General features: G+C 33.2%; 1 protein-coding gene across 1 annotated transcript in view; it reads left to right on the plus strand.

The window, feature by feature from the left end:
* Positions 1-22481, plus strand: part of LOC149090094 (uncharacterized) — a 48237-nt gene that overhangs the window by 449 nt on the left and 25307 nt on the right. The window contains exons 2-11 of the mRNA XM_089232231.1: positions 3579-3625; positions 7017-7121; positions 7585-7694; positions 8078-8172; positions 11062-11124; positions 14064-14284; positions 17672-17755; positions 20166-20252; positions 20646-20790; positions 22150-22241. Of these exons, the coding sequence (XP_089088357.1) occupies positions 3624-3625; positions 7017-7121; positions 7585-7694; positions 8078-8172; positions 11062-11124; positions 14064-14284; positions 17672-17755; positions 20166-20252; positions 20646-20790; positions 22150-22241 (1004 nt within the window). The 5' untranslated portion in view covers positions 3579-3623. The remainder of the gene's footprint in view (positions 1-3578; positions 3626-7016; positions 7122-7584; positions 7695-8077; positions 8173-11061; positions 11125-14063; positions 14285-17671; positions 17756-20165; positions 20253-20645; positions 20791-22149; positions 22242-22481) is intronic.

A 22481-nucleotide genomic window follows, 5' to 3' on the forward strand; every position in this document is an offset into this window, starting at 1 on the left:
TGTTCGTTCGAAAAACACGAAAGCATGACAAGAAGTCGCCAAGAGCGGAACATTCATGCTTTGAATGGCGAAGAAATCGACATGAAGGGATAATATTCAAAGTCCTATAACAATCATAGTGAATGATATTGAAAAGCCTACTTTTGTTGCCTAGAAAATTGCTGTCTTCTCTGGTAAAAAGTTAAATTGAATCTCTCATGTATGAAAGTGTTACTTTGCTTAAAGTAATTATATATCGGAAAGGATTTTTTTTTTATAATATCAATCGAAATAGTGCTTGGTTTAGTATTAAATATTTCAGTAGGCTCTCACTAATCCTGCACATATTAGTCCAGGATGTGCCGTATTACTGGTAGTCAATTACAAAAGCATATTTAAATATAAACTTCTGTGCAAAGACATGCGGTGATGTGTTTTTCTCTTTTATACTCCAAGATAATCCGCCAAATTACTGGACATGCTGGATTAATGCACAGCAGGATTATCAAGTCTATTGTATTTCATATCGTGAAGTATATATTCCTACATAAATAAATCATTTATGCTTTTAAGACAGCTCAATCGATTGTGCAGGTGAAATACTTAAACATTCATTTTTTCAAAAATTTCCTGGTCTTAAAGGGATATACCGTGTTTAAATGCATGTAGAATGATCTTGGATATAGGACGAGGTATGATTTTACAAATTAAAATAAGGGGAACAGCTGTGGATGTTCCATTTATTTTGGGTTTCCTTGAGTTCGTATGATTTTGTAGGTCTGGCTGCTCTCTGTGGAGAGACTTTTTTTAACCAGAAATTGATTAGCATTCATGCCTGTAAGTTGGAAAACTTTAAAAAACCAACTTAAGCTGCTCACCAACAAAGTTTCAACCTGGATCCTTGTGATGCAAGTTCAGCATGATGCCTGCATAATAGCACAGTGGCACTAATAAACCACATATGCACCTTGTTCACTTTCCGCTACAGAACTGCTAAAGAATTGGTACATGTTGGAGTGTGCGTGCCTGTGCTGTGAACCTAATGTGAAGTTAGTTTCTGTGTAATGCTTGCTGTAGTGCTGCCACCTGCCATCTTTTTCTCAAACTATGAGTAAAGTGTAATGATTGAAGATTTGTAATGTTGTAGACCTGATTGCTTTCTGTCTGGGAGAGTAATGGAGCAATCAGCTTTTTTGCATTCGCTTCTTGAAGTTGGGGACCACAGGAAACCAACTTAGCCAACTACTACTGTGGTGATAATGATATACAAATCCTGCATACACTGGTACTTTGACCTCAGACTGGACACACCCCGCTTCCCACCTCAGACAGATTTTGAAGCATTCCTGAAAGATCTGTGTATCCGGAAAGTTTTATTATAAACAACAAAACATTTTCACCTCAGACGAAGGCGATAAAAAAAATGAAATGTATATAAACGATCGTCAATCTGAAATCATAACAGATAATTAAAATGTAAACAAATGCCAATGGGCAATCAAATTTATAAACAAGATTATAAGATGGTGTATAATCCATCCCATAAAGAATCCAGAAATCATCAATCAAATGATAGTCAATAATCTTGGAATATAAAATTTCGAATCACAGTGTGAATCCTCTAATCACATGCATCCATGTTTTGCACACTGGTACTGCAGAAAGTCTTTGCAGCAACTGTACAAATAAACAATTATATTCTCAGAACTGGTCTGTTTGGGCCAGCAATACTACTCTGTATTGTGGGAGATACAGTAGGAGAACCTAGGTAGGTTCCTAGGAACCTATAGTAGCTATGAGTGAGGTTATTCCGAAATCATTCTATTCCCTCAGGAGGAAGGGGGGGTTTAGTTTTCCGACACAACCCTGTCTCATTCGAGGTAATGAAAGTAAGTAACCATTGCATCAGTTTGGAGGGGTTGTGAGTGGTTCTATCTATCCCTCAGGAATGAGAGTAAGAGATATCTAGACTGTCTCTCTGGATGGCCAGTTATTACTCTATTCCTTCCACCTAGGTTTCCTTAACTATCATTCTACCCTTTTGGTAAAAAACACAAAAGAAACTTGTAAAAGGTTGTCATTCGGAATCAGCTATAAACTGTAGGTTACAGCCTAGTCAGTCCATGTGTGATCACAAAAATTATCAACTGGGTGGATTGCCATTCTCTGATTTCATTTGTTAGTTTGTTGGCAACTTGGATTTTTTTTTTTGAAAATTCCCATAAAGATTTTTTTTTTTTCTGGTTGTGAAAAAAGTGCAGAAAACATAACATTTAAGAAAATGTCACATGGTTTTGATATTCATAGCCACCAAATGAACAGCAGGTAAATTGATAGACTGGGCATACCATGCTTCATATCACAGAGATATCAAAGTGTTACTGAAGGATAAGTGTATCCTGAAATTTATTAAGAGCTTTGAAAATAAAAAAATGGAATATAAAAATTACAATTGCCACTCAGTGGGTGTTAAAGCCACAGGTACAACAGAAACATATCAATGTTTGCAAGATGAATGCACTGCACATTTTTACAAAAGCAAGTTTTCACCCAACTGAGTGTCGGTGCAGTAGTCTCTTAGTTAAAAATAAGATGAAAAATTTATATAAAATTGCCATTTGTAAATTGTTTGCTAATCTAATTAGCCATCGTGTGGAAAAATTGACTGCAGTGTGATAAAAATGTTTCACTTGATTAACCCTTAAATTGCAAATAGTCTTTTAAGATGCATTCCATACTGGTGCAATACTACAAGCGATGCAACTTGCAATTCAATACATATTGGTTAAAAAAAAACCCGAATTTCAGATTAAAATATATTTTATTATAAAATTTTAAATGTTAAAAATTTATAAAATTTCAGGGTAAATATTCAGGTTATCAATCTGCGTTGAGTTGCATTCTAAATCCAGTTTGAAGATCGAACATAAGAATCACCTTTGCACGTAAGGTGAAGTCACATTCTTTCTATTTTATATTTTAAATTTATGAGTAGATGTCATAATCAATGACAAATCTTTGTTTCTTGCGGAGTATGTGTGGCTGTGATTTAGTTAATTCACTAAAATGTTTTGTTTGCATTTCTTTTTTTTACCCCGAAGTTAGCCATCTGAATTTTTTCCTTACTTTGTATCTCAAAGAAGGTAGTTATATATTTGAAAAGTAATACTAATTAAATGCATTTATTTAATGTGCGATTTCCGAGGCTATATGGCCATGTATAAGCAGTGTAGTTTGAAATAAATTTCTTTAAATGTTTTTTCTGACTTTCTATATAAGTGCCATTAACTATGAAAAAAAAAAAATGCATTTAAGGATTAATTTTTTTGTTGTTTGCTTTATGATAAACTTGCCTCGCATTGAAATTATCAAGTCTTCAGCAGCATGTATCTTGGAGCTTTAAAAAAACAAAAAAAAACATGCTTCTACATGTTTCAGTGCCACAAATTTCCCATTTCATTCAATTTTTATTTTCCCCTTCAATACTGATGAAGTAAGAATTGCTTATTGATTTGAAATGGTTTGTCTATTCTTGGAAAATACTGATTTAAAAAATGGTTTCTTCAATTTTAATTAAATTGGTTTTTTTTTTATTTCAGAATCCATGATTTCTATTGATTGTGATATCTAGAGGAGATCCAGTCATGTACGTATTAAATTAAAATACTCAAAATTTTATGACATTTGTTTTGTTGTTTTAGTGTCAATTATGATATATGCAAGACAAAGTTTGTCTTGATCGTTATTTAGCACCTTAAAGACAGCATTCAATCACTAGTGAGGCAGACACTAATTTAGGAGTTTGTTTTCAAAAGGGAGCATTTCATTTTTTATTTTTCATTTGTTTTCGAAATTCACTTTTCTGCAGTTTTTGAATTTTTAGGATGAGCTCTATCAGATTATGTAACAGAATTTATTCCAATGGAAATTTTTTTTGGTAAAAATTACAATTTAAAGTTAACTACCGAAAGGGAGCATATCTAGCTTGTTCATTCACTTTGGTATTTTTTGGTAAAACCTCTTGATAATGGTCACCTGTGGGACCTAAAATTGTGTCTGTTAACATGTTGACTGCAGGTCCTTTCAACCTATATTAATGTCCTGTGCTGAATCAACTTGCTTGAAAAATTTTCTTTTTGTACTAATTCAATATTGTATTGTGACATATTTTACCAATTTTTACCCCCGTTCTGGGAAAATAGAAGCAGTTTACACATTGTTGACAGTCACCATAGAGAAAGTTAATCTTTTCATGATTTGGACTCTCTACAATGTGTCGCACCTATTTTTATATTTTAGGAAACATGTAAAAGTTAGAAACAGCTGTCGTAAATAACAAGCAGTTAAAAAAAAATTAATTCCAGGGCGATTTCAAACACTATTTAAACCATTCGTCTATGCATAAGAATGAAAACAATGTGCTTCAGCTATGCTGGAGGTGTATGTAAGGACTCAAGGAAAGTTATTTTCCGCATATTATGCTGAGGTGAACTCGGAAAGAAAAGTCATCACGTCTCCGCTGGGACATGAACCCAGGCCCTCTTGCATACCGGGCAAGCATGCAACCATCTACACCACTGGAGACGTGACCCTGTCTTCCTTATTTCACGCACTGTGGCATGAGGCACTGAAGTAAAGGCATTAGTAGCCTCTCTTAACCTCAGGAAGCCTCTCTTAACCTCAGGAAATGGCCCCTGGGTGGGACGGTTTAGAGAGAGATAGATGGCTTTTTCTCAGTCCAAGATATCAAGGAAACAGTTATTTTCCGGATATTATACTGAGGTACACTCGGAAAGAAAAGTCATCACGTCTCCGCCGGGACTCGAACCCAGGCCCTCTTGCATACCGGCAAGCATGCTACCATCCTACACCACTGGAGACATGACCCTGCCTTCCTTATTTCACGCACTGTTGCGTGAGGTGCTGAAGTAGAGCCATTAGTAGCCTCTCTTAACTTCAGGAAATGGCTCAAGATATCAAGGAAACACTGGCTGAAAAAAAGCCATCTCTCTCTAAACCGTCCCACCCGGGTGCGATAATAATGAACTAATATATTTTTCAAGGGGAAAAAATTATATTTAGGTCACTTTTATGTGATTTTTAAAAAAAAACCACTTGGTTAAGTACCAACGTGTTTTAAACCAAACAACCCTGGGTCATTCCCAAAAAAAGTGTACAAACTGTTTCTGAGACTTTATTGATTTTTTTCTATTAATTTTCTATTTCTTTTTTCTATTTTTTTCATTTAATTCTGTCATATGACATGTCTTCATTTGTTTCAGATATTATCTAATTTTTTTTAAATCATTGTTTGTTGCAAAATCTGACTGTCCCAGCTTGAAAAAAGTGTTAAACAAAAAGACTTGGTGCAAATCTGGAATTTCGTTTTCAAAAATCTTGAAATCGCGTTTTATATATTAGGGGGTTGAGAAATGAATGTAAGTCACTTAAAATTTTTTTTGCAAGACAAATTTACATTTGAAATTTGACTTTTTCAAAACGACTTAATATTCACATTTTGTTTTTAGTACCCAATTTTTCTGTCGGATGTCCACTCAGTTACATCATTATCATAAATATTTTTTTTTTCATCTATATCAGCATCAAGTGATATTATATTTTGAAGCATATCTCCATGTACTAAGTTTTTCAGTCATTTTTTTTTAAATTCATGATAAAAAATAATTTAGGCGTTATTTATAAACTCAGTTATGTGTCCACTCTGTTATATCTTTAAAAAACTAAAGAAAAACAACTATGATTTAAAGTAAAGTTTTCTTAGTTAAAAGGTTTTGAAGTTCTAAATTAAATTTAATAAGTTATCCATTAATTTTGAACTTTTTAATACATCAGTTAAATATGAAAGTTAAGTAGTACAGATCGTCAAAATCACTGCCAGCCACAAAGCCATGGAGATGTGTCATAAGGGGTGTTTTAGTGTTAGTAAAGGTCACTATGACATTACATCCTGTATTTCATAGGAAAGAACCATTTTCATGTTATTTTTGTTTTTAGGCTCTACCCCCCCCCCCCTCCTTCAAGTCCACTCTGGATCACTAATGTGAGAAGCATAAACACAAGATTTATACCAACATGAAATTACCATTCAATTTCAACAAAAATCATCCTGATGATATAATATACAAGTCTAGTGTCCACTTTGACCAGATTTTAAATGTTTTACTAGACCAAAATCCAAACTGAGGGATGGGATGCATGTTTTTGAATGCTCATGGGTTGAACGTTTTTCAAAGGTTATAGAAGAATCTGTGGGTCACCTATCACATTTTGTACATAATATGATGTGTAATCTTTCTCTCAGTTAAACATTTCTGTGCACTCTGTTACAATGGTGTCCACTCAGTTACAGGAAACATTTTTCAGTTCAAGGGCAAACAATTTAAGGAACACTTCAAACTAAGATGTTAAATTACAAATTACTAATCCATTGTCTGTCCAAAATAGAATGTTTTGATTTTGAGTAGCTAAATATATGTAAGAAATAAACTTTTCTATGTGCTATTTCGAAAAAATCATTAAAAAAATCCCATCGAAATGACAAAAAAGTCAATTTTTTTAACTGCTTTTTTTCAGTATATGTGTAAGAAAAACTGATTTCATTATTTTAAGAGATAAAAACCAAATAAACAAATAACAAAATTTATTTTTTTAGTGATATTTGTTTTCGTAACAGAGGGGAAAAAATTCATGAATCAGTCATAAAATAAAAAATAAAATATTATTACAAAATAAAAGTGAAAAATATTTATAAAATATTAAACTAATTTGAGGTCAATTTCATTTTGAATTTTTCATTTCAAAAAATTAGAATGTACACTTTTTTGGGAATGACCCATACACATACAACATGTTCCTGCATGTACCAAATTCATTAGAAATTTCCCAGAGGAAATCGAATTATCGAATGTTTATGAAATGCATGTACAGCCAAGTAGTAGTATTTATATTAAAAAAAAAATATTGTGCTCTCTTTGGCAGTAGAACAACTTGTAGTTACTAGTTTTTTCTTTCTGCAGGGACACAAAGGATGTATCCTTTTACAAACTTCCAATGACGAGAACAGTCTTGTGGGACCATTCATCAATAGGAAAATCAACTAAAATTTGTTTCCCTTATCATCAGTAAGTTTTTGTGACAGCTTTTTTTTTTCCTATAGAGACTAGAAATTAAAGCGGAATATAAATTTTTTTAAATGTAAATACTAAAGATAAAATCGATAACTTTAAAATAATGGAGTTTCAATTTATGCAGCCAAATGTTACCATAAGTGGCACAACTCAAAATATTTTCACCTAGTGATAAGGCACTTTTCATGTTTCTAGCATTTGAATTTCTTTTGTCATCGAAAACAAAAGTTCTAGCTATTGTCACTATTGATCATGAAAATGCATGTGTTGAAAACAGAAATAGTGTTATATCAAATAAAAATCATTTTGAGTTGAAAGCTGCATGATGCTCATTCAAGCATTACATAAGAGTTTTGTATTTAATATACTTTTTATATATATATTAACTGCCATGAAGTTTTTTACTCTTATTTTCAAATCTTAGAATAGATAATATGGAATAATGCTTTAATTTCAGGAAGCCTAAGGTATACATCAAAGAGAAACTTCTTCAATGCGCTTCTTGCTGGTTACAATCTCAAGAAAGTGCACTAGCATCTTGTAATTTCCTAGGATCAGTTACCGAAGGTTTTTCATTTCATTCTTGAAACTGGAGTTTTTCTAACTGTGTAAAAGCAAAATGCTACATGCTTTATTTTGTATTTTTGTGTTAAGTTCTGAAAATTTATATTGGAATATTAGATGGCAGCAATTTTTTACACCTCACACCTTGAACATTCATGTAAACACATATGACTCTTCCTTTTCAGCATGTACCAATTCCTCTGAAAATAGTTTATAAAATGCATGTGTAGAGTAATAATAGATCATATAATTCATATTATTCAATGAAAACTTATAATTTCGAAAAATTTGAATTATTACTAATAACTGGTATGAAATAGATTATATGAAAAAAAAGACCTTGGTGGAATGATCAAAGAAAAAATAACATTTGTTATTATTTACAGGACCTACTACCTTGGGCATTATAATAAATTGCAATGAATTTATTGATAAAACAAACAAGTTAGCCCGAAATGCTGAGCTGATCATACCTACTAAGGTAATTCTAAAAGTTTGCTTTCAAGTAATAATTTACATTTCGTCCAGATTTTCATAGGCGAGTGTAATTTTTTTTATTTTTGTACATATTCAATTGCTATTGAAGTTAAAAAATTTCAGAATCTAAACATTCTTGATGGGTAGAAAGTAGTAACAATAGTTCCTTTAAAACCATGAGTGCACAAACTTTTTCTTGCAGACAATTTTTTATCTAGAAATACTATCCTGAGCCATACACAATTTTTATTGACCATGAATTTTCAAATCAAATTGATTCTTCTTCCAAGTAAAGTTGACAAAACTAACAAAATCTTTTTAAGCATTGTTTTCATACTGTATAAGTCATTATGAGTATTAATTGATAATCACAGTTGATCTATTTCTATTATATTTTTACACATAATTTCACTTTCTAAATCTTGTATTTCAATATTAAATACTTTTCAAAACAATATGCAGACTGAGATAAAGTTGTCATATCAGCCAGTTGGGCTCGCAGGCCATAGTTTCTGCATCCATGCTTAAAGCAGGGTTGACAAAAATAACTGAGTTTTTTTGTGGTTTGAACCGGTTTTTTTGGTTTAAATAGCATTTACATTAAAAACAAAATTTCTGAAAAATCATTCAAAATTCTAATAATTAATTAAAATAAAATTTTTATTAATGTAATTAACACTATTACCATACTAATCTATAAGTATTTATTGCATTTCAACAAAAACCAACATTCGCAATTCAAATTATTTTATCGCTAAACTCAAAGTAATCATTTCTGAGTGAAAGTGACTTTAGGACAGTGGTTCCCAAACTTTTTGAAGCGCGACCCAACAAGAATTTTATCAGTTACTCCCCTACATTGAATGACCATGTGTCTTATTTTTCCGGGATATCCTTGGTTTTTTTTTAATGAATGAATGTGCTTTAATTTCCATAATCAGAGGTGAATGAAATCAAATTATTTTTCATCATATAGTTAGCAGAACCATTTTATTATGAGATTTCAAACTACACACACGTTTTTTAGCTTTAAATCCTGAGGTGGATGTCATCAACAGAGCTGCAAGTTAGAACGGAATGCCTATCTTGCGCATTGTAATGATGCAGAGTGGGTAACCAAACTCAGGGCCTAGTACAAGAATATTTTCAGGTTCCTATTGTAGACAGGAGTGTACACAACCTTTGGAGGGGGCACAAAAGGTTTTTGAGAGGCTCAAAAATTTCCTTCCTGAGAAATTTGGAGTTACCACCCTTCAAAAAGCATTTAAATTAACAAATTTTTGTTGGTATAGCACATAAAAAGTATTTTCTTTTGATATTTCTATTTTTTTACTAAAATATTACATTTTTTACAATTTTTTGTTGGTTTTGGGGAGGGGGGCATGTGTTCCCTGAGCACTCTCCTGCTTTTGTCTCGGATTGTAGTAAGAATAATTTTAGTTGATTTGATAAAAATTGTTTTTTCGGGTTCGAAGACCGTCGTCCGTTTGAGTTTGTTCTCAACGTTTCCCCAACACTAGTTAGTGGTTGGCATCATCAGGAGAATTGATAAACTGGATCAAAGTCAAGTTTTCCGGAGTCTCAGGTTGTATTTATGCACATAAGTGGCTTGAACTACACTATTGTTTTGCGATTGGTCAGTTGATTCTATGGCTGGCAGCGTATTGTAAACAGTTGTTATGCTGGTAGAACCTGATCGGATCAGGTAATGTATCTGACTAGTATGTGTAGATGAAGTAAATTTGAATTTTCATGGTTGTGGCACAGTCAACCTTGCGTTATTATACAAAATTATCTTTCAACTACAGGAATATTTTCCACTATAGCGAGTACCTACACAAAAATTTTAACCAAATGCGACCCCAATTCCTGACATTTTTAAGCCCTCCCAATATTTTCAATAACTTCAGTTCATCAAAGAGCTTCATAAATGACGTGCTAGCTTATTAATTGTTTATAATATAAAATGTAGACATTTTAATATTAAGTGTGGACATAGACACATTCTACTCATCGTTCCATGTTTTTAACTTTTTAAAATATTTTAAAATCGGTTGATTCTTTCTGAATCCACCCCACCCCGGTGGAAATATTAACTTGATCTATTAATTATTGTAAATGTAGAGCTTGATAAAATTACACATGCATGGTATTTAGTTGTTTAGTTGAGTTGGAGCATTTCTTAGTTTTGACACATTCTTACGTATGTTGGAGAAAAATTAATTTTTTATTTGGTAATTTTCATTTTGAAGAATCTCTTATGTGATTTCCCCCCCTCCCCCCGCTTTAGGGTATTGTGCATGTATCACTGTGTTTTTATTTATTTATGCTCAACCAATTGAACATATATAGGATTGCAGCTATAATGTCTGAATGCCTGAATGACTGGTTAAATAATTGATCTAAATGGTCAGTTTTTATTCATATCTTTCATTGAAAAAAGTCTGGTATATATATAATCAACTTTTATAAAACAGTTCCTTTTGTGTGTTTCTCTGTACCTATTTAGCTAAAATTGAAGCATTTGATTTTAAAACAATGAACAATGTCAAAAAGTGATAGCACATTCTCATTGTATGGTTTTCAATTTTGTAAAATTAACATGATAGTTGTTTTCATTTACATATGGAAGAAAACACCAGATAAAATTCCACAATGATACATTGTTATTTTTTCCCTTTTCTTATGATACTAATCTTATTCTTTCTTTTTTTACGAACTCCTTAATGGTGTACTAAAAAAAGGTAAAGTTATCGTGCTCATAAGCAGGAAAAAATGATTAAAACTTAATGATTAAAAATGATTAAAATATTTCAACACACGAATCAAAACCTGTGTATGAAAGCTGAATTTTTATTTTTGAAGATAATTTACTGTTATTGTGTCTGTATAGGTTTCTAGGAAAACTAGAGAAACTTTGCTGTGGAATGTAAATGACTATCATTCTGACATGAAGGTAAGTCTACACCTCATCAAGAATTTCCTAGATAAGTTTGATACATCACACTTTCTAGATTTTCATTCATTTTTCTTTATTACTTAACGTGTTGGCCTAATAAAAATTCAGCTCGAGAATTTATAGTTAGGGATATTTTTTGTGACCTTAAAATTTATTTTATATCTGCTGGTAATAAGTTGGTCGCATAATTTTTTGATGATATACACTTACATCATTAGACTGTGATAGATGCAACAAAACTTTTATGCAAGAACTCACAATTTTTGCAGTCAGAATTTTTTTCTTGTTTCTCTTCTGAAGTATAGATGGCAGCCCTGAAAAATCATAACACCATAAATCAGGGGTTCTTAATCTTCTCCAGCTGTGACCAAAAATCAACAACAAGATCAACTTCACGACCCATGGGACTATTTATTTGTCAAAATTGGCAAAACCAGTGATGCAATAAGTGCATTTCCAACAGGACTGTAAGTGGGCTTGTATGACTCGTCTCGGAAGTCCCTGCGAATCAAGCTTGAATCAAAACCCATAGCTCAAGAGACCCTGGCTGTTAGGGGATTTTTACGGCCTATCTCAGAAGCCTGTACGAATCAAATTTGAATCTGAACCGATAACTCAAGAGTCGCAGGCTATTAGTTGATCTAAACGACCCATCTTGGAAGATCTGGTGACCCAAGTTTGGGTTGCGACCCATAGGTTACGAATCTCTACCATAAACGCACTGCTGCTATGGTGGTCGAGTGGTCATAGTGACGGACTTGCATCGTGAGAACCCGGGTTTTAACCCCACCATTGCCATAGTGGTAGTTGACTGAAGTTGGTTTTCTGTGGTTCCCAACTTCGAGACACGAATGCAAGCTGATCTCCCCGTTAAAAAATCTCGCCACAGAGAGCATCAGGCCTACAATAATACAATTAATCATTACACTTCACCCATAATTAGAAAAAAAATTGATGGCAGCACTACACATTACAAGCATTACACAAAAACAAACTTCACGTCAGGTTCACTACACATACACACATATTCTAACGTGTACCAATTCGTTAGAAGCTCCACAGAGGAATATGGCTAAGGTGCATGTCTCTGGTTCAGTAGTAGAACGCACTCAGAGTGTTAGGTACACAAACTCACACTTCCAGCACAACTGCACAACTTACTCGGTGGTAAATTGCCCATTACAATAGACGGCAGTTGTGCTCTATTTGAAAGAAATAATTGCCTACATTATTTTGTGTATTTATCGCTATTGCATCTGCAGGGCTCCCACTTGTCTTCCTTTTTGGTGAAATGCCCTACTTTTTTACCAAATCCTATCAATAAAATTCGTGTAATTTTGATTTCAGTTGAGGAGGGAATCATCAGTATATTGCCAAATAACACAAATGTAGTAGATTGCAATTAATGATTCTGCTAAAGCAGAAATTGTATTGTTTTTCAGGTTATTTGTGGTGGTGGGGGGGGGGTGTATGTGAAGTGAACCATTTGGTTTATTGATTTTTCTTTTGTTTATTTTGAGGGTTCAACAAGTAGTGTAGTCATTAAAAACTTCTGTCTGGATGGAAAAAAAATAATTTTGTATTTACTACTTCATGGTCTTAGTAACTAACCATCATTTAAAATTATGGTGTACAATTTGGGTATAGGTGAAGCAACAGTTTGCTTAAAGCATCCCAAAGCAGTTAGATACATAGGCCTATTCTAGGTTTTTTGATTCTGATGCTACCCAATAGCATTCAATTGTCTTTTGTATTTTTAGGGCATGCAAAGGCTCAAACAATATTTACAGTTACAATGCTCAGCAAAGAGCTAGAAATAAAGTGCTTCATTTACCAAAAACAATTTTGCTGGCATTGAACAGTAAACTGTAACTCCCTTTTTGAAAAAAAAAAAAGATAAACACAGTAAAACTCTTGGACCTTGTAATTTATACATTTTGCACTGTGCTTCTGAAAGTGGTCTCCAAAACATCATTCTTAAAACCTTACATGCCTTCATAATTTGCTGTGCATTGTCAAAGAGAATTGACAGACTGGACTTCGGAATACTCCAAAAACAAATGTAATATAAATTGTGAGGAGAGAGAAAATAATTATCTATGATTGCTAGTACGCTGTTTTGGCCGAAAATAGTTTTTGTTACCAAGTCATTTGTCATTTTGCTTTGGCTCGAGTTAATCTTATACAATACTGGAATAGGGCTATGAAAAAAAAATTTAAAGATAAAAAAATAAATTTTTTGATGGATTTGTTTTTATTATGTTATTATGATTATGTTGTCTAAGAGAGGTACCCCTACCCTGTCCTACTTTTGTTCTCCTTTTTCGAGTGAGATTCCCGGCATCTGAGAAATTATAGAACAGGTATCGGGAATTAAATGTCAAAACTATATAAGCCTAGTTTTAGTACAGTTTCTTTCAAACTGAAAAATGTTCAGTTCTTTAATATAACTAGCAGGAGCGGCCAACTTGTGGCAACAATTATTCAAATACAAATTTTTTTCCCTACATATGCTGTATTTGGAGTATGTTCAAATACAAATAATGTCCAACAAGGTGACTGAAAAAAATATTAAAGTGTTAAAAAAATGTTTAGCCAACTGGATGCAAAAATTTACTTGACAAAGTACACAACAAAAGCTGTAGCTTATTTTCAAAAATCTTTAACATTTAGTTCTTTTTTATAGTTTGAATGTATGAAATTGTATTAATAAATATAGCTTATATATATATTTTTTCATCAGCTTCATAATATGTATAAGATTTAAAATTTTTTGATAGTGCTGAAAATTTTATATATATATTATGCATATATATATTTTAATTGTTAGAAAAGATGAAATAATTTATCATTTTTTTGTCAGCCATGTGAAAAGAAAAAAAAATTATATTTGAAAGTTTTATTGCTAAATAATTTTGTAAATTTTATTATATTAGGAAATTCTCACCCACTGTCAAAACATGGTTCATCTAGATTTAAAGAAGCTTTATGCTGTTAGAGTTACGAGCTCTCTCATAGGCATCGATTGTGATATCAAGGTAGAAATGTCTGCATTATCTGTTTCGTTTCTCGCCATTCCTATCAATCCAATATCAATTCTACGTTCACATATCCCAGAAGTTTTTTTGAAGGACAAAGGAAATTCCGAATCTTCAGGGTAAGCTAATATGCTGTAACTATTCAATATGCAATGGTCCCAATCTGTTAATTTTCTGCATAAGTTACTTAAAAATCAACAAAACTACTGTAACTTCCTACATAGAAAAACTGTGACAGTTCATAATCATCATACGAATTTGAGGGATAGATCTTCAATAATTTGCAAGGTCATTTAATCAACAAACTAAGTACACAGTAGACTAATAATCCCTAATCCAGCATGATGATTACTATAGTATGCTGGATTACTGGAAGCTAGTTGAAAAGTTCCATTAAAAAATATAAACTTCTGCACATGGACATGCCAGTGTCATGTTTTCCTCCTCTACACACAAGGAAAAAACACCGGATTATTGAGAGAGTACTGCATAAATATCACAACTCAAATGCTCTTGTTCACTCATTAATCTAATTGCTCTTATTCATAATGTGCATAATGAAAAAACTATTAACCATTTAATTTGAATATATGCAGAACAAAGTAAGATATTTTTTACATCATGGAGGATTAGCCTTGCCTCAGGTGCTCACTAATGTTTGAATCACTCAGCCACTACGTTAATGGTTGTTGGTCATGTTTCTTAAAAGAAATAACTGTTTCCTTTTTTTTGCAAATAAATTTTTTTAATTAATTGCATGAACATTCCTTGAACTGATAGAAATCATAAGAAAATACAATACTTGCTGCTTATTATGCAGCTATACCAAAGGATGTTCAAAGATGTCATGAGTTCAATTCCTTGATTAGTCCTTATCAAAATCTTTCCTGATACAACGGGACAACAGAAATTCGTAGATACTGTCAGGCACATTGCAACTGAAGAAAGTCTTTCCCCTTTGAACGGATTAGCGCACCAACTTCTGGGAGAGATGTAAACGGAAAAAAATTAATGCTTTCCTGTGATAAATTGTTGGTGATAATTGTTGGAAAATGGCAATTGTGTAACAATAATGAAATGAACATATTTTTTCTCAATATAACCCTCATGCATACAGATCTCATATTTTTGAGAACATAAATTTTCCCTCGTGGAATACAAAAATTCTTTCGCAAAGGGGGATTGGTAAAGCTTTAAATATCTGAAATTTATTTTTCAGTTCATTTTATCTTTTGAAATTTGTGTAGATATAAAATGAGTCAATATGTGTACATATTGGATACCATACTTTTTTGAGAAATAGATCGAATAGGAAAGGGGGTGGGGTGTTGATACACATGAAATCATGTTTGAATGCTAAGACAGTGTTAACGTGCAGAGAAATGATATTGAAACTATATGGGTTGAGTTTGAAAACAAAGAACATCATAAACTTATTGTTGGAGATTGTTACAATCCACCCCAAATAGCGATCCAAACTACATCCCCAAATTTCATTATCTAATTTCCTACATGTGTAAGATAAGAGGGTTGTCATACTAGGGGATATCAATTACCCGGGTATAGATTGGGAGAACCTTTCAGCTAGAGATCAATATGGAAGAGACTTTCTCAAGTTAGTGCTCGATAATTTTTTGTATCAGCGTGTATCAGAAGCCACTAGGGGGTACTGCTATTTTGGATTTTGTTCTTAAAAGTTCTGAAGATCTTGTTTTGGTGGGGGAGACGAGTTTTCTTCCAGTGATCATCATGTCATCAGTTTTCATTGTGACTTTTCTTCTGGTAAGGTTGATAAAACAAAAGACTGGTTCCTCTTATTTGGAGAACTAACTTAGATGTTGTAAGAGAGAGGTTAGCGGACGTTTTCAAAAAAACCCCGGTTGGAATCAGTCGGTGTGGTAAGTCTGGTGCTTCACAATATGCACCTGCTGATTTCTTTGGGGATTGCTTTGCTCCCACTTGTTCGGAATTATGAAACAACATTTTAGAACTGGATTTATTTTCAAATATAAAACGTGAGCTACATACATCTGCGACTTGCCACCATGATGTTTAGAATTGAACTCCCTGTTGCCATCTTACAAACAGTGATAAGAATAATTGATAAAAAGGAAGAAAACAAAACTACCCTCGATTGTCCATACTCCCACTTTAAAAAGGTGACAATAATCGACTGGCAAATGACATAGATGATTCAAGGAACATTTGTAAACTCCATTCACAGTCTTGATTTCCACAACTGTGACCTTTGTCACATTGGTGACTTGGGCCAAGTGTCACTTGAGAGGAGGTGGTCTTCCTTCAGGATAACGAGATCGCTGACCGCTATGTTTGATGTCTCATGTTTCCACTTCATCCTTGGTTGAAGACTGGTCAAATATTCCTTGGACCATCGATTCTAGAAATCTTTTTGCAATTTTTGTATCTTGGCCCATTTGGCTTATAGACTTCCCGATGCTTCACCATCACCTTCGGGTACAGCAGTCATTGGATTACAAATGTCTGGGATTCAAAGCTTGCAGCTCGTTTGGATCTTGGCCGAGTTGAGTTAGGGGTCTTGAATTCATGCAAGCGTCAATCTGGACAGTCAGAGTAGTTAACTCCTTGTAAGTGAGAGCACTTCCCTTGCACGTTTTCAACAGATGATGCTTTAAACATTTGATGTTGGATTCGTGAACCATAGGGGATGCGATGTACAAACATGCTTTTTTCGAACAAAGGGCATGCCTTTGTGCAAAACGGAGGACAGCTTCGTACTGAGTTCTTCCCATTGACTTTACACGATCTGGATTGTTTTATTTTTGTTTTGTTCCTTTTTATTCATTATTCTCATTATTACTGTTTGTAAGATGGCAACAGGGAGTTAAATTCTACACATTGTGGTGGCAATTCGCACATGTATGCCGCTTGCATGTTTTGTATTTGAAAATAAATCAAGTTCTAAAATTTGTTTCATAATTCTGAACAAGCGGCCACAAAGTAAGTCTTAAAGAAATCAGCAGGTGCATATTGTGAAACGCTATGAATATGGTCTGTCAAGAAGTTGGTGACTGACTGAATTGTCACAGTAATTTTTAATTGGGTTGCTGTATTTTTGAAATATGACATCCATATTTGTTATGGGCGTCTTTTTCTTAGCACCTCATTGGGCATTTTGCCTGTTGTGGCGTTTTTTGTATTTGTATAATTTATAAAAAAACAATTTTAAACAGGGAAGAGGTGCATAAAACAGAGAAATAATGATTGGCTTAAAATTGCAGCCATTTGGATTTTTATATTCTAATTTCTTTGTGGTGGAGTAAGCAAATCAATACAAGGTTGTTACTTAAAATTAGTGTGATTCATTTATACCCCTCTTTTATAACCATTTTTTGAATATTATAAAGCATTTCAGACAATTATATATTTTTGGATAAGTAGTTATTGTTCATATAAATCACAATAAAAATATATTTTTTGTTATTTGATACATATTAGAGAATATGATACAATTTGAATATTTACAGGTTCCTTGCTCTAAATACAGATAAGAAACTTGTTCATCTGTCTGAAAATCATCCTGATCTGACTGTTCTGCCATTAGTTGGAGTGTGAGTATTTTTTCTACATGATTACAAAAATATCAAAATGAGAGAGTGTCTTTCCACTCCTCAGCAATCTTATAAACACAGTATATAAAGCAACAAATCAGGGGGGGGGGGGAGATTTCTAAGGTTGAATCACAACAAAACATCATAAAAATAACTACCAAACTGCGAGCACTTGGTAAACATTTGTTTGTATTTTGAATTAATTGGGATATCCAGAAAAATGTTGAATAGTGTGCACAAATTCATTCTTGCAAAAAAGTGCTAGTCATAAAAATTAGAGTTTTTAGAAAACAGTAAAACTGTCTAAAACTTGTAGCCTTTTCTGTATAAATTGTGAAACTTTAGCTATGGATATCTTGTACCAGGCACCACATATTGACACCCTTTTCTGCATAATGACTTATCGAAGCATGTATTGAAGTAGGAAGTGTCAAAAATAAATTTAGCCAAAAATGGATGCCCTTTTTGCATAAAGCAATTCATTTATGAGTGTCTGAGGTGTGCATGTTGTCTGTTCAAAGTGTCACTATCTGTCTTATGGACATGCAAAAACAATTAGTCATGAGGCTATGTACAGTCAAACCTTAGTAATAAGTCACTCTTGAGAGACCAAAAATATGACCTTGTAAGTAAAGTGACTCGTTAAATGGAGTAAGCCATGGCCACACTGATTCCTGTCTTCCTATTGGTGCATTCATGCAGAAAAAAACAAATTTCAGTTATTGAAAAGAGATTAGTTATAAAATTAATTACTCAAGTTTTCCTTAATCATTTATAATGTTTGCTTGCCACATAAGTACACATTTGAGTAATGCAAAATATTACCTTCTTGGGTTTTTTTAAAAATTTGAGAATTATTACGCATGTTTATGGAAACCAAATATTGTCCTCTCGCATGGCAGTTTAATTCTTCTGGGACATCATAAATGAAAATGAAATATTCTTTTTGGGTTAAAAAAAAATTGTTTATTTTTCACTGAAAAAACAATAGTGCGGAGTTGCAAACTGCTACGGATTGTCCATAGTTCCTACCGATGGTCGCAATGAACTACGGAGCTACAGGAGACACTCATTACTACAGAAATCAGTATAAAAAAATTGAATCTTTGAGTTTCTTGTGGTGTTTTACTTATTTTTATAAAAATGCATCGATCTTTACCGTAACCATGAATTCGTATATACTTGTGGGAGAGTTTGAGAGAACACAAACTCAGAGCCGGTCTGTTTTGTTTGTGTGCGAAAGGCAATCTATAAAGCTGCATCTAAACCCAGCCACTCTACTAACATCTTCTATAGCAGAAAGCCTCCGCACGAATCTCATGACGTCACTGAAGTCGTCCATTTCACCTATAGTCATTGGATATACTGCAAAAAAGGTAAAGATATCTGCCTGCTATATCCAATGGCTGCAGGTGAAATAACTTCTTCAGTGATGTCACGAGCTTTGCGCAGTGGCTGCCTGCTATAGAAGGTGATGGCTCTACTCGATGCCCAAACGAGCAAAAACCTGTTTTCCGTCAAAACTGTCCCACAATGTGGGCTAAAAACAATGCCGTGGTCCAGTGCCGTGGGTCCGGACCTGGCTTCATTTACATAGTGCATGGTCGAGCTTGTGGAACTTGTGTCACAAAGAATATTTCACCACAGGTGCCCTGATACAAAGAGGATGGGGAGTCTAGGGTTGCAGAGGACAACAATATTTCCAAAAAGTGGCCTGTTAAACGGAGTGACATGTTACCCAGGTGATGCATGAATGAGGTTTCACTTGTTGCCAAAATTTTTTTCTCTTATCAATCATATCTTACTTATTTCTGACCAAAATGATGCTTCTTTTAATGGTACTATAAAAATTATGACTTTGAACTCAGCTACTAAAGGAATGAAGTTCACTTGCATGAGTTGAAAAGATAATTTAATTTTATAAGGAGTAGGTTCTGTTGGAACCTGTTTGCCAAATTTCTGCACACAACCCGAGTTTGTCGCCTTGAAACATCATGTCTTTTTACCACTGTGTTGGAATTGTTTTTGCAGAACCTAGCAGTGTATTTGTGTAAGAGTAGTGCATGTTATGAGTTCAGTAAGTGCTGCTGTCTAGCTACGAAATCAGAGGTGATAAAATAGTATGAAGTAAGTTAACATATATCATGGGTGTAATTGAAATGTTGCATATCTGATTCGCTCCTTGTGGAGAGTGGTTTTTTTTCTTTTTCTTTTGATAGGAGGCTGATATGCATTCATGCATTGAACTTGGAAAACCATACAAAACTGGACTTCTCATACAGTATAATTGCATATTTATAATCACTGAGTATTTAATTGTAATTTCTGTCAGCAACATAACTGAACATTTTTATTTCCATCTAAGTTTATTGTTGTTTGAACTGTCATAAACACAAATTCAATTCTATAGGTGGGTGAGTGGTGTCCCCAGTGTGGTTCATCCTTTGGTTTGGGCAGCATGTGTTCGTTACGTTTCTGATCTTTCTTTCAATAACAGGTTGGGTTTTTCTTTTATTTTTATTGATTACTTGTGTATATTTTAATTTCTTCATTGTTTAAGTCTTGTAATTCTATTAGATAAAGATGATAATAAACATTATGAATTTATGATTACAATGAATTGGATTTTCTGTAGGATTTTCTTTATGAACTTTAACAAATAAGGCTATAACAAATCTGATTTTCTGAATTTGTAATTTGCTTAAATTTTGCAAATTTTAATTATAAATCATAATTAGTTTCATTTAGTGATATCAACATAAGCACATACTTAGAAGGAAGAAGAGGGACAAATTACACCAAAGTGATAACAATGGAGTTTTGAAAACCACTGGCCTATGTATTTCAATGATCTTAAAACTTCTGAACTAAAGTAACTTTAGTTTTTCAGGTTATGTCTACCACCTCTTCCATTTGCACTACTTCTGTACTTGCCTAGTTTTTCACAACCTCAGTTTTTTAATTGCTTAACTTCTCAACAAGAATGGCCTTCCTTCACTCATTTTGAAGGTTCTGCTTCAACAACATTGCCGAAGGTCAGTAATTTTATCAAAGTATTAATATTTTCTTTACTTTTTAATTTTTCACCTGTTAATTTTAAACTAAATCAATACCCACAATTAGTTACTGTATTTGAGTCGCCAACGCACACCAAGAAGTCCTGTGCTGTTATGATTGTCCATAGAATAATATAGATGCCTTGCATTTTTGTGTATTTTATTGGGGAGGGAATAAACTGAAGTGTTGCTTCTCTAAGTTTATTTATTAATCATTGCTTATTTATTTACCTATTTTATTATCATTTTTGTGACTGCTCTTCTGTAGGTTCATTTTCAACATATTTTACACCATCGATTCTTCTAATTTTGTGCAGTTATAGGTTATACTTTGGTTATATTTTATTGTATGGATTCATTAATCTAGGTGTTATGAGTTATAAAACTTTTTTTTAAGAATTGGATTTTTAGTGTTAATAATCTTGAAGATATCAGCAAACGTGCTGTTATCATTCAATGCATTCATATTTCTATAGCTTAAATTCCCGGTATCTCAAAGTATTTTTAATCCCTATGCAACATTTCCTGTAAATGTTGCATAGGGACTGGGCTTGAGTTATGAAGAGGCACTTCATTTTTTGAATATGTTTACATTGGATGAACGCAGGTGTCGAGGAGATATGATAGAAGTGTTCAAAATTTTCAATGGGGTGGATAGGATGGACAATGAACTTTTAGTACACCGCCAATCGACTGCTTCTACAAGGGGACACCAGTATTGATTGGTGAGGGACAATGCAAGGTTATGGTGTCGCAGGGAATTTTTCTCTAATAGGGTTGTTCATAAATGGAACAGCTTACCCCCGGAGGTAGTAAATTGTAATACAATTGACACATTTAAAAATAAATACGATAAACATGTTGGGGTAAATCGAGAAGCTATCCATACTTAGAATAAGACAACCATAAGTATTCTTTACGGGCATTGTATAGTATTTTATCATGTGTGTATATATTGTTCACAATTTTTGTTAATTGCATTTTTAATTGGGTTGCTATATATTTTTTGGAAATATATGACATCCATATTTTTATGGGCATCTTTTTCTCAGCCACCTCGTTGGACATTTTGCCTGTTGTGGTGTTTTATTTGTAAATCAATTTCCAGTAATATCAATTTCCAGACTCATTTTTTGGAGTATCAAAGGCTAATTAATAGCTCTTCATTGATGTTTGTCTCAATTACTTTCCAAGTTACTGACATGTATTCTGTAGAAGTGTTTTAAGTAAAACTATAAAAGTTGTATTTTATTGATCAATTTTTCTGCTTTAGAAAAAAGTCCCTACTCTGAACTAAGACTGTTTTCTTTGATTTACTTTAATTTTTATTAAAATTAGGTTCCAGTGACTGATTCTAAAATGTTGTCAGTTGAAATACATGAAAAGATGCAAAGTGTGTTCGCAGCTGCAGATCGTTTGATTGAACGACAGTAAGTAAAGCCTCATTGTTACTGTCTATTTGTTTTGCTTTGCTTTTTCAGTTATCGGAAAAGCTGCTAGAAATTCAATTTTATCAATGACATTAGCTTAAAACCACCTTAAATTCTGTCAATTTCTTGAAAAATATAAAATCTGTTTTGCTGTTTTATGCATCTGGTCTTATTCTCCCCCCCCCCCCCCCCATCAAAGTAAATTTTTAAATGAGCAATCTAAAACACAAGAGATATAAG

Source organism: Pholcus phalangioides, unplaced genomic scaffold, assembly GCF_987345545.1.
Source record: "Pholcus phalangioides strain wild (caught in Gottingen) unplaced genomic scaffold, Ppha-v1.0 ptg000001l_1, whole genome shotgun sequence".
Taxonomy (NCBI): Eukaryota; Metazoa; Arthropoda; class Arachnida; order Araneae; family Pholcidae; genus Pholcus; species Pholcus phalangioides.